Source organism: Astatotilapia calliptera, chromosome 5 (genome assembly GCF_900246225.1).
Source record: "Astatotilapia calliptera chromosome 5, fAstCal1.2, whole genome shotgun sequence".
In the NCBI taxonomy this organism is placed as follows: domain Eukaryota; kingdom Metazoa; phylum Chordata; class Actinopteri; order Cichliformes; family Cichlidae; genus Astatotilapia; species Astatotilapia calliptera.
In genome coordinates this window covers 25,452,892-25,466,049 of record NC_039306.1, presented here as the reverse complement: position 1 = coordinate 25,466,049, position 13,158 = coordinate 25,452,892, and the positions used below count along the sequence as shown (strand labels likewise).

The window sequence follows — 13,158 nt, the reverse complement described above, 5'->3', positions numbered from 1 at the left end:
ATGAGTCAGAAGTAGGAGTAGAAAAGAATCCAGCACTCTACAGAAAATAAACTTTGGAGGAGTACACAGATTCCCCACATCACCTGATACACATTAAAAATAAATAAACCCAATTTGAAAGCATCATCTGCCCCCAAAAAACCATTACAAATGTATTTTAAGGGTAATATCTTCAGATATTAATAATAGCCACAACTGTGTGGTGGTGGGGTACGATTAGGGTGGCAAGCCAGTACACTTCTAGTGCCATTCCCAATCTTGATAAATGGGGATCTGCATCAGGAATGGCATCCGGTGTAATATTTTTGCCATAGAGAAGATTCATAGATGTAGTGAAGGAGGATGTGTAGGAACTTGGCGTGACAGGAGGGCAAGAGGATGAGATGGAGAGAGTTGATCCACTCGGGTGATCCCGACGAGCAAAAAGGAGAAGAAGCTCCTCTAATAATAGGGATTGTTAGCTATTATTAGTCCTAATCTTTACCCTAAATTTCAGTGGCACTTTTCTGAAAACACACTTCTTCCACAATGATATCATTAGTTAAAACAGACAGTGTTAACTGGGGAGTACAGCAAGAACACAGCTACAATTTGAGAAAGTGTTACACATTTGGAGAATAAGTGTGAAAAAGTCTAACCAAAATCACTAACAAGTCTGTAAAAGAAAAGATAGCTAGACTCTTATAGTATTATAGTTAATGTGAAAGAATTAATGGGCCGTAGATGGAAAGAGTCAACATTATGAGTGGATTGGCAGATGGAGCCAGCTTAATGCACAGGTATACATATGCAATGACACAGACAGACACAAATACTCATGGCGGTGGTGGTGTTGGTCGGTAATGAGTGTGGGGTAAATGGCTAATGTGAATGTTTGTGACAGGCAGCCTGAGGCAGTGTGAGGAGCAGCTCTTCAGCGGGTACATGCCTTCACACCCCCCTAATCAACCCACCAGTAATGCTTAATGCTACTGAGGTTGTGTGCAGAGGCATATGCCTCCGGAGAGGGGTTTTCAACCAACACAAACATGCTCCTGTGCAGGCCTCCAAAATCTCAACTGCATGTTATTCAACATGGATGACCCTTTCAGTTGACTGACAAGTACGCTGGTCAGACCCCCTTTTTTTTCTTTTTTTTTTTTTTTAAATACTGCCCCCATCTGATAACAGACGCAGACACATGTGGTCTCTGCAGTTAGATGGGCCCACGGACACCACCACAGCTGAACCAGAATTTCCCCATAACACACAGTTTTGATGCTGGAGAGCTAAAAATGCACAGGGGGGAAAACAGGCCAGAAGCGTGCGCTATATGTGCCAATATACTGTGGCGAGTGTCACAGAAGTGTGTGTGAGAATGCATCTGCCTTTAAGGAACATGGCAAGCGCAGAAACTACACAAAGTGCATTTGAAAGTGTAATGGGAAAAGACAGGGGGCTTGGGAAAGCTGTTCTTTGAGCCTCCAGCTGCGTTTTTGCAAGGTCGTTTCCAATGTAAGGTCAATGGAAAATACAAAGAAGAGAGGGAAGCCCACCCGCTAAGAATGGAGGAGCTTTTAAATCAGTTCTTTGAATGCACTAAAAAGTTGAAGCAATACAGCACAAGCAGGAAAATGTTTATCATCTTATTATTATCTCAGAACTAAGGTCTTCTAGGTTTTGTCTTATCGTTTTTGGTCAATTAAGGATGGGTTATTGTTTAAGCAGGATAGAAATCAAGCTGAGGAATAATAAATGTGTTAGCTGAGCAGAAATAAGGGCGAGTTAGAGGTGAGACTGAAAAAGAAAGACAAGTGAGAAAGAGGAAAAGGTGGGAACCTCTAGGTGCAGGTTATCTACAGCAACTCTATCATCACCTAAAGGCTAAAAATAAATAAATAAATAAAATCCCTTTCCTTTTACTTAAATAGTTTGCACCTGTACCTGTGAGGCTCAACCTTCTCAAACACGCTAGAAGCAATGACAGAGTCTCCTCAACACTTCTTTTCTGCTCTTTACAACCACAGACAGGCAACACTTTTAGTCCATCCCTCCTTGAACACAAACACACAGCTTCACACACACTGACGCCTTGTATTGACTTGTCCTGACAGAAAAAGTAGAAAACAAGGCTTTGAGGGGAAGTGCTCAGTTTCTCATTGCAATGCAACATTATTAAATGTTTGGTGCCCGTATCAGCGTAAGCTAAGCCAGCGGCTTCATTCAGTATTCATTACAGCGGGCTGGCACGCTGAAAAGACACTGCAGGACAAATCAATTGGAGGGGAGAAAGAGAGTGAGGGAGACGGGGTTGTAGGAAATCCACAATGTTTAACTTTAGCAGAGCCAAGTGAAGCCACCAGGGAGAGAACTGCTAATTAATCATCAGCAATAGTTCATTGCTCATAATTATACATAGATGTCACTAACAAGAGAAACACTATCCAAGTTTAACACACTTGTTTAACACACACACACACACACACACGAGGGTTTCCAGCCTTTGAGTCAAGCTTACTGCCTTTAGACATTATTTTCCATCTCACATCAAACTCCTCACACATCTGACTCACTAACGTCTCCGTTTGAAATCCTACACACACCACACTGCTAGTTTGACTCATTACCAGTCTAAATTATGAATATAGACAACATTTTGTTTCAACAAGCCTGCTTTGAGACAGTAAAATGCTGAAACATCACAGGTTCTGTATCCAATTGTCAAGTTTATTGTTGCCACGCTGTTAATACCAGGCCGCTTCTAAAAGGCGAGGGAGACGTGATTACCTACATTTAATTAAACCCTAGGACATTAATGTGGAGTGTTAATATTCATAGTAGGAGACACTTAGTGATCATATATTCTTGTTACTGACATGACCTGCTGAAGTAAGTCATTGCTGGCCACAAAGCACTACAAGAACTGTATATTTCCATCATGACGTTTATGTTGCTCTCACATCATCAGAAACTCCAACCAATGCCAAACACAAATAGCATAGTAACACCTGTGACCACTGAGTTTTGCAATATACTGAACTAAGCTTTCATGTACAAACTATGACAATAAGACAAATGTTACTAACTGAACAACAAGAAGACAATCAGATTTTGAATATCCAAATATCTGATTTATCTGCTTTTACAAACATGTTATTCAGAAGTGCAGAGCAAAAACATGGACACACAGATATCCCCTGCTTCACTAAAGCTTCAGTATTCGAAGTCAAAGCAGTAGAGGGTGCTGTTTACCACTACATCAGCGTAGTACTCTGCATCCATACTACTGCTAGATTTTACAATTTTAATGATAAATTGAGCCATTATTTCATCTTAAAGTCTTGGAACAATTAACTTAGCCTAAAAAATATAAATAAATAGATCTACAATGCATCTCAACAAATTAACACTGCTCTTTTTAACTTTCTGGAACTTTAATCAATCACAAACACGTCTCCCTACATCTTTAAATTCATATAAGAGCATTACCAAGGTTAAGCCTTAACAAATTAAGTATATTTTTATCAAGATGTGTCTAGTGAAATTATGCAGGACGTGAAGATTTAAATAAATGTGCTCCTGGCATAGATCCAGAAAACATCACTCACCAGTATCTTGGACTTTTCGTGCTCTTCGAGGGATTTTCCTTTCTCTATGATGAGGGCAGAGGTCAGCTCATCCAGGCCAGTGATTGCTGCATTCTCGTTCTCCCTCTGGGCCAGTTTGGCCAACTCCTCCTTCACCATGGCCTGTTGACGTTCAAAGCTAAAGTAATTGAAACATGAGATCTATTAACCTTTGACACTTTATTTTGCAATGGAAAGCCCTCTGAAGTTTTTGTTCGCATAGCGGGTTAGCCACTGAGGTTTTACAGATATTGCTTTATGCAAAGCATTACAAATAAATGTGGAAAACGCCTACAGAAGTCACTTCCAGAATGTTACACATGGTTTTCCACTGTAATGTGATAGAAAAGTAAAATATACATAGAGTAAATTAACTGCATTGCAATGAGCATGAGTGAGAACTGCTGGACTTCAATATGCAAGTCTTCAGAGGCTCAGCACAGCATATAGGCACTCCAACAGCACAGAAACATGCCTGTTATACAGAGTAATGTAGCACAGGCAGTGTCAACAGGTCACTCGGCATGTGTATGTTTGCAAAACATTGCACACTGTGTGCACGTCATTTCAAATATCTGTCAACTACATGTATTCAACATGTATTCAGCTGCAGCTGTTCCTTAACCAACTATGACAGAAATACAACTCAATTTGTGACAATTTGATATCTGAAATCAAGAATGTGTCTCAAACAGGTTTACAGTCTATGGCATGTAAAATCCAAGTCCTTAGCCTTGTGAACATGGTAAGGAAAAAAAAAAAAAAGCTCCCGTCAGTAACTGCTAGAAGAAACTTCAGAAAAAGCACCAGAGGAGTGACAAACAACAGGTAGTGTGTGTACAAAACAGAGCAACTTACAGGACAAATTCTAAACATGTAAACAAGCATGACTGAACACAAGGGAACAGTGACCTTGACATTGTGAGCACCTACTTTTTCCGCATTTCCTCTTGAATTTCTTTAGAAGATGGTCCTGATGGTTTTGCACCTAACACACAATTGGATAAGGATTACTGATGCATATAAAAATGACAGTATGAACCCGTTTGCAGGATTTGCAGCAGGGTTAGGGGTGTGTATAATAAGATCCCTTCAGACATGAATCATGGCAAAGCTATCTACTGCAATTATACTATATTTTGATGCTGTGCTCAAGAATCAGTGCATGGGAACATATTTGCTGCGGTTACAATGGGAAGTTTGTGAGACAGGAAAGGCCTTTGACCAGCGACATACTTGATGGTGGTGGTTTGTGACTGTCCGGCAAGGACTTTGGTGGCTTGTTGCTATCAGACCCCTGAGACTCCCTCATCCTGCGGAGCACATCTTCTGAGAGCTGGATGGGATTAATAAACACATGCAATGCAGTGTAAATGTATACCAGATTAAATCTTAAGAGGTTTAAAGTCCATCGCCTAGCCTATTCAAGTGTCCTATAACACAGAAAATACTTCTGTACACCTCACCAATCCAATGACAAGGTATTGAAACAAATGCTAGCTAGCTATTTGCCTGCATGGATAGAAAAGATTACATATTCTCATGCTGCAAAACTGCAAATATGTTGATGACAATCCCCATGTTTCATGACATGTACTTCTGATTACAGAAGTCAATAACAGCAAAGGACTTAACGTGTTTGCTGTTGTTGACATAGCGTCTTAGCTATCAGCGGTTTGCTGTGGAAATAACACCAGCATCTCATGTGACCTAGTGCTGTGAAATTGTCCGCTGTGCTAGCATTTTATCAGTCATTATTATACTAATAAAATAATAACCTACTAATCTAAGAAAAAGGGCAACAGTAGCTGGACATGACAGGAAAAAGAAGTTCTGACCCGGGTTCATTTAAGGACACTGGACCTGTCAGGCTCGCAGCAGACAGACGGATACCACCACAAAATCCCACTACTGCCTCTGCCATTAGCCGATATACCGTAACAATAATAATAATAATAATAATAATTAAAACTGTGGTGTGAATTACCCCTAAAGCAACAACGTTGTACTCTATACCTTCACTCCTTCAATTACTGTGACCTTCTCGTCTTCGTCCAGTCCGAATGACACTTTCCTCGCCGTGCTCCCGTTTCCTCCCATTTTGACCAGTTTTCCGTTCCCACTCAATTAAATCACGCAATACAAGCCAAGTCGACTGTTATGTGAAGAAGACATAAATTGGAGAGCAGCTCGAGTCGCCGCCACAGCGACTGCTGGTCAAAATACTCCAATAAAGGTCATTTTAACGCTTCAGTATCCTGAAAGCTCATTGGCTAGATTTTACATTACAGATCCAATGGCTAACAGCAGCTTATCGTAAACGGACGAAGGGTTGATGGGAATTGTAGTTAAACACAAGACTGACGAATCTAAAATGCGACCTGTGCGGTATATTTAAGATCATACAGAGCGCATTTGCTCACACACACACACACACTATAGATAGTAGAAAAAAACAATTGAAACAAAGAGTTCACTGTTTATTCTTTAGTTCATGGAATGCTTAACACCTTGATTTGACATGGCTGGAATATTGTACAATAAATGCACTTCAATAAAAACGCAATTTTAAACATCATTTCCAAAGGATTTCACCATCAAATGTTTTCAAGAGTGGAATTTTGCTGTGATGCAACTTGTGAACTCTTGTCCAACAAAAGGAAAATAATATTTTAATCCATTACCCGACATAAAACAACAAATTTACATTTGAGGATAAAATATTTCAAATCAGGAAAAATGCAAATGAATCATATGATGAAAAACATCATTGCAACCCCCTATTTTTCTTTCTTTTTTTTTTGCATATTGGTTACAACACTATGCTGATGAATACTGCTAGCTTAAATACAGCAATCACCTCATACCAAATATTGTATTTTCCTTGGCAACAGTATGCAATATACTTATCCTTGTCAATGTATTACAATGATCCAATGCCAGTGCCTGACCTTGTTTGTCAAAAGACAAAAGTTTAAACTATGTAATGAAACTGTATCAATACCCCCATTTGATACTATGAAAACAGTTGTTTTTGGTGTACGTTCACCACTTGTGGTAACATTTGTAACTCTGAATATAGGGGAAAAAAATCAAATCTGCAACAGCAACCTTTGGCAGCAAGCAAAACTGGAAAACCACTGGTATCAATCACAAGATTGACGTGGAATACACAAATAAGTTTGTGCAAATTTTGTCTTTTATCTCAAACACATAACTTGCCAACAAATGTCATTTCACTGGCAGCATTGATTAATCTGGAATTAAAGTAAAAAGCACACAAAAAAAACCAAACAAAAATGAAAAGATGTCATCCACAAGATCTGGCTTCAATTGTTAGGAATTGTCCTTTGTGTCTGTGACATTCTGCCCTTTAACACCAATGCGTTGCCTGTATTCAGCAGCTCCCTATTATAATGAAGTGACATACAACACAACAACACTGTTTTACTTGTCAACACATACCAAATGAATTAGCACAAGTCTTTGAAGTGCTTCCAATAAGCAATGTGACCAGTGCAAACTGATTAGCCTGATTGGTCACAAATCTTAAGTCAGATGAGATGCTGTTACTGAAAGTCTTCAGTGGGAATGTACAGATGTAAGGTTTCCATCACAAGAATGTTTGATCAGTTTTATAAACCTTTGTAATTAAAATAGGTTTAAAACATCATCGGTGAGAACTGAGATATTCATTGTTGCATTAGTGCTGGAATGACAGAAAATGTGGTGAGACGAGTCAATAAACTCCCAGAAATAAGAGCTTGCAGAGCAGAATCATTATCAAGCCTGTTGGGGCCACAATGAGGGGCAGCGCTCCCAGTTTGGAGCTGGAGCAGGAGCAGGAGCACCAGCAGGAGCACCAGCAGCAGCAATGCACTCTGGACAATGTTACAAAAGCAGTTGCTAAATTCACAGTCCTTCAGAAATAAGTTTTTTTTCTTTGTTTGTTTGTTTGTTTGTTTGTTTTAAGCGCCCACTCTTTCAGGCCTCCAAAAAAAGACCACTATCACCCTCCTTGGTGTCCAACTGTTTTGTTCTGCACCAACTTCACTGATCCCCATATTGCTGACAACACTACACATGCACAACAATTTTAGTCCAGCTGTACAACTCTTGACCCCTTCACACAATTACAGGTCTCCAGCGGTCAGCTTCAATGCTGTTAACGCTGCTGGACCCATAGGGTCCGGAGGCAACATCATCCAGGTATGCTCCAACCATGCGAGTACTGCTCGGACCAGAGCCATCAATCTGGGTGGAGGAATAGTACAGGCCCTGGTCATTCATCTCCTTACGACCAAGGTTTGCAGCGATGGTTGGAGGAAGGTGGACATCACTTTCATCTGGCTCATCTACCTGCGACTTGTAGGAGAATAGGATCTTGGGCTCTGAACTGCAGAGATGAGGGAAAAGGTAAGCTTTTATTTGTACAGACTGAAAACTGTCAACTCCTGCAGTGCTCATCAAATAAATCAAGCATCTAAACTGATGTAAGAGAAAACCACTTCGTGGTCATATCTATAGGCTACATTTCCTGAATCCTGTCTGACATAAGTCCTCAATACAAACATAATTACAAAGACTAAAACTAACACTGAAACAAACAAAATAAATAAAACAAACTAAAATATTACATTTTCAAACAAAAAAAGCTAAACTGAAATTAGCAAATTCACCTGGAAACTAAACCAAAAGCAAAGCTGAATTTAAAAAACAAGGAAGTAGAAAAAATCAAAACTAATAAGAAAAAAAACCCAAATGTATAATAAGTGCTGATTACACTCTTATTCTCTACATCTCATGTGACTACATACCCAAAGAAGCCTTTGAGGAATGTGACATAAATGAGCGGAGCGAAGGCAGAGAAGTACAGGAACGTTGTGACATCCACACAGCTGGTTCACAAGAGAAAGAGCAAACCATCTCAGTAAGCTTATTCAGCTCTCAGCTTCACAAAAAGCATAACCAACAGATTGCTGCCTGACTATTATGTTCAGATTCGCCCGTATAAACTCCACTGAACTTTGGTGGACCCAGCAAAACAGTGAGTCATCCCAGTGGGTGCAACTCAGCCAACAAAATTAAAATACTAAGAGGTTTTAAAACAGGCAGCGAGCTCCATATCAAGGGCATTTTCTAATAGGCTTACAAATCATTAGAGCCACAGCTGCTCTGAATGCAGCTATTGTTTCTTCTTAGAAGCATAAAATTAAATATGAGGCTTATTTTACTTATTTTAATCACCAAAAAAAATCTAAATTGGCTTTATAGCTATATAATGTATTTTTGATGTAATATAAGCAAATATGCTTCAGAATACTGACCATAGTCCCTCTATGACTTCAGCACACAACAGAGCACTGCCGAGGCCCTGAACGAGGTTCAGCAATGACAGGATGGCAGCATAGACGTAGAAACTCCTCTTAGCTGGAGAAAGGAAGCCAAACAGAGATCAATCAGGGCTTTGCAGGTAAATTTAATATGTTAAATACCAAGTTTGGCTTTAACGATATTTGAGTAAGAAAAGTGTCCCCCCCACCCCTCTCTTTCAGTCTTTATAGTCTGTTAATTTTCACTTGATGAAAAAACAAAAAACAAAACCAGTGGGACATGCGAAAGTTTGACTATAATTAAGATACTTTTACTGCCCTTTATGTCAGGAAACTTGAGCCATCAAAATGATCTATGCTCTCTCGTTGCCGCCCCCTACTGGCCTCTACTGTGGATAATGACTCACTATAAATAAGACCCTTTATGGAACTTCGCTGATAAATCCCCCAACTACTCTAACTATATAGCAAAGGTCAACAACAATGGCTCTTCTGATCAACTGTGTGAGGATGTGAAAATGAAGACAATGACACAAACGCAGCAGGGGAAATACAACTGCGTGAGGTAAGTATAGATGTGGTTTTAAAAAGTTAACTCTAAAAGACAAGACACGACTTTATGTGGCCAATTAGGTCAAAAATACTTCTGCTATTGAAAAACTGTAACATTTTTTTTTTTATCATATCAAAAGTTAGGAGCAATTCTACTTCTCCAATCTTAACTTTGTTGTTTAATGCAATTTAACTTTTAACTCACATGGCAGAGATATCCTTTCTCTTATTGGAGTTTTTGGTAAGATCACAATCAAAGAGTACACCTATTTAAAAAAAGACAAATATGAGATAACAGGCTGATCATTTATGGTAAAGGATCTTTTTGCTCATGCTGCCATTATAATGGAGTTACTGACCAGAAAGAAAAAGCAGGAGCTTGCCAGCCAGAAGTGCCGGCCCCCGTGACCATAGATGTTGAAGTCCTCCGCTGACAGATGACTGTCAGGATACAGTATCTCTAGCGTGCCCTGAGACAATGTATTATTCAGTTCATCTGCATGCAGAATTTCCTGCCACAATATGTCATGATGGTAATCATTTGAAACTATATTTAACCTCCCATCTGCCATTACCTGTGTGACTGAGTACGCCAGAGCCAACACAGCAGTAATAGCCAGCACACGCTTTATGCTGGATTTGCTCTCCAGGTGGCCTAATGAACAGAGGAAGAATCATGCTTAACAGGAAAACAGCTGCATTAAATTAATTGCACTTAGCACTGAAAAGAAAATTAAAAAAAAACAAACAAAAAAACATATTAAACATATTTGTCATGTAAAAAGCTAGAAACATTACACATCTAAAAATAAAATGTATGGTAAATGAGAACTGAAACCAACATGACAAACTCACCAAAAGCCAGTCCCAAGATGATGACGCTGAGCTCAATAGCCAGCAAGAAAAAACGAGTGATTTCCCAGAGCACCTAAAGAGAAAAGAAATCTTTAGGAGGAATTCCTGTTGTTAAGGAGATCAGCTGTGTATTAACACGTGTTAAGTCGAAGTGCATAACTTTAAAGGTCAGCAGACACACCATTATGTTATATATTCATTCATTCTTTTTTGGTAAATTTAATAGTTTAGCCCTGATAATGTGCAATGGAAATAACAGGTCCATCTCTCTAAGCTCCATAGTGATCTGCCTGGTATGTGTGGAATGAAGCTACGCCTTTTCTTTTAAACATGAAAGGTCAAAAACTTTTTTGGACACTTAATAAAAAGTTATCTCTTGCAGGATATTGTCCCTGTCATTTTAGTACAAGTCAAATATTTATACTGACAGAAACCCAGACTGTTTTGTACACAAGAGACTTCGAAAAGGCATACATTTCAGTCTCTTATAAGCCTATAATTAAAAGACGTTTTAACAAATTCCAGGTATGCTCCCATTTGTACATTGCAGTACCATTAGGAATGGGAAGACACATATTAAATTGAAACAGTAGATAATAACTTGAAATTCAGCTCTGTTTTACACCTTTTTCTGAAAACAAACTGACACCGTAACAGACTCGATCGTTTTGGGCGTGGCGTGGCTACGACCAAACGGGTGTCATTTCTATCACAGATTATAATTTTACTTTAAATTACAACTTGTAGCCATAAACCTGTAAAGTTTTACTTGTGGATCATGCGCTTGCTTACTTTGTCTACAATGGTGGCAGCACTGGATGCACTGACAGTCATGGACACTATAGCCCGGGTAATTCCAACTGCTGCAACAACAAAAACCTAAGAACCACAGCACACAACACGTTAGACTACATGATATAGTCTGTCAACATAACATGGTCATAATAAAAATCATATACTGGTGGAAAATTAGGCCAAAGTACAGCTGATAACAATCCTGTACTCAACAACACTATTGACAACAGTTCCTTTATTGCTTTGCCAGGCTGAGGTAAGGTGTATTAATATACGGTTTGACAAATAGATCAATCTTTTACATCTTAAATGCTTTGGTATACCAGTTCAAAGAGGAAAAAGCACATCCACTGATTGTACAGTTTGTGTCCTACCAGCAAGTAAAAAGTGACGAAGATGGGGCTAGAGGTGAGGCGGATCTTTGCCCTGGCTGAGGGCAGCTTCCACATCAGGAATACAAAGAAGGCCACATTAGGCACGAGCAATAAAATGTCCCAGAACCGCACCCTGAAGCAGACAGGTGAATGTGAAGGGTAAATGAAGGGATTAAGTCCTTCAGCAAAGAGTGCGTATCTATAAACATTTTTGATAATCTGGTAAATTTCTACTTTGAACAGTCTCTGTTTTGCACTTATAGTAACAGTAGTTTCAACAGTAATTTTGCACAATCAACTGATTACCTGGATTCTCCAATGTCCTCATACAGAACTTGTAGGCATTTGTGAGGCTTGGTGATGTTGTTTTGGGTATCAGGTTGCCAGGTCGAGAATGCTGTTGTGTTTCCCAGTGGCGTAGGTGAAACACTGCCATTGTCCTGAGAAAAACTAACCACAGTAGTCACTGTGGCTAGCATGGTGTCAGAGCCTGAGGGAAGACATATCTGATTAAGTCAAATAATATTTTAAACACGGTTAGTCATTTTGAAATATGTAAGAACTTTACTGTAGGGGTGCTGCAGGTACTGAAGGGGTCTGCTTTAGCTACATACAAGATTGCTGTATCCTCCTTTAAAGAATTTATAGTTGGTCTTCTAGATAAAGCTATATACACGGGAACACTTATTTAAAAAGTAGTGCAGTCGATGCATCAAGAAATCACAGCTCATGTACTTGAACGTTACATGATGAGAAACTCGACATGCAGTGTTCAGTGCCAAGCAGTAACACTAATCTCGTTAACATTTACTTGACGCCTACTCAACAACTGGACAAGAGACAAGTTACAGTAGCCTTCCAAACTTGTCCACAGCTTACAAAAATACCAGGGGCTAAGACTAACATACGTACATTTTTTGCTAGAGTCAGCTAAAGTTGAAAATGGGCAGGAATCATGTCGCTGCAGGACTTCTGCGTATTATTTATCGGAATACTTTCAGTTAGGGAAGGGGAATTTCAGACGTTAGCTAAGCCGCTAAGCTCGTTAGCTCCCGTCGGAATTTGTGTTGTTTATTAAACGAAACTACTCGCTCATTCCTCAGAAACAAATTCGTCAATGACGATAGTACTCATGGTACATGCGGCTTGTTTATGTAACATAAAGTACCAGAGATTAAAAGCCGATGGACTAGCGTTAGCAACAAAACAAACTGGTGGCAGTGTACTGACGCCGACACAGCGTGGAGCATGAAATAGTAAATATTAGCATCTTACCTTTTCAGAAGACTCGGAATTAAGGATATAACTGCTGTAAAATATATTATTCAATAATGTAATTCAAGCACATGTGTTGTCATACACATAGTAATCGACCGACACACTGGTCTCCAACAGGGGACATAGCTATGCCAGATACTTTCGTTAACAAATTTCCCGTCGGGTCAGCTGACACTCTCACCCACCAAACAGAATGAGCAAGTCTCGCGAGATGTCATACTTATTAATGAAATGGATGTGGTAGTAGGGAGGTTTTGTTTACTTAATACTTAAGCAAGTAAAACACAAAAGCACAAAAGACTGATCTCTCACAAATATGTAAAATAGCGTGTATGGTTGTGAAGACTAATTGTATAATGATAATAT

At 39.3% G+C, this 13,158-nt stretch overlaps 2 protein-coding genes across 4 annotated transcripts in view; both read right to left on the bottom strand.

Annotated features, from left to right (window-relative positions):
- The window catches only part of chchd6b (coiled-coil-helix-coiled-coil-helix domain containing 6b), a 52,082-nt gene extending 46,197 nt beyond the window's left edge, over positions 1-5,885 (bottom strand). The window contains exons 1-4 of one of the 3 annotated variants that reach the window (XM_026168466.1): positions 5,622-5,885; positions 4,842-4,941; positions 4,539-4,593; positions 3,588-3,744 (exon numbers count right to left, since the gene is read on the bottom strand). In XM_026168466.1, coding sequence (XP_026024251.1) covers positions 3,588-3,744; positions 4,539-4,593; positions 4,842-4,941; positions 5,622-5,705 — 396 coding nt within the window. In that variant the 5' untranslated portion in view covers positions 5,706-5,885. The remainder of the gene's footprint in view (positions 1-3,587; positions 3,745-4,538; positions 4,594-4,841; positions 4,942-5,621) is intronic. The other 2 variants (XM_026168463.1, XM_026168465.1) reach the window with 2 other exon arrangements.
- A 1,092-nt stretch (positions 5,886-6,977) lies between these two features.
- tpra1 (transmembrane protein, adipocyte asscociated 1) lies at positions 6,978-12,989 on the bottom strand. The gene is made up of 11 exons (XM_026168462.1): positions 12,790-12,989; positions 11,821-12,004; positions 11,515-11,647; positions 11,138-11,224; positions 10,346-10,418; positions 10,066-10,145; positions 9,850-9,960; positions 9,696-9,756; positions 8,933-9,035; positions 8,423-8,503; positions 6,978-8,001 (listed from the first exon to the last, which is right to left on the bottom strand). Exons 2-11 carry the CDS (start codon positions 11,991-11,993, stop codon positions 7,731-7,733), a joined length of 1,173 nt encoding a protein of 390 aa, XP_026024247.1. The 5' UTR covers positions 11,994-12,004; positions 12,790-12,989; the 3' UTR covers positions 6,978-7,730.
- Positions 12,990-13,158: the final 169 nt, after the last annotated feature.

Bases quoted from the DNA above. Each gene is read 5' to 3' on its own strand.
- tpra1 (XM_026168462.1), bottom strand. From the start codon at position 11,993: ATGCTAGCCACAGTGACTACTGTGGTTAGTTTTTCTCAGGACAATGGC. The intron at 9,961-10,065 runs GTAATGGCAGAT...ACATTGTCTCAG, and splicing joins TGGCGTACTCAGTCACACAG to GGCACGCTAGAGATACTGTA. The intron at 9,036-9,695 runs GTGAGTTAAAAG...TCCTTTCTCCAG, and splicing joins AGAAAGGATATCTCTGCCAT to CTAAGAGGAGTTTCTACGTC.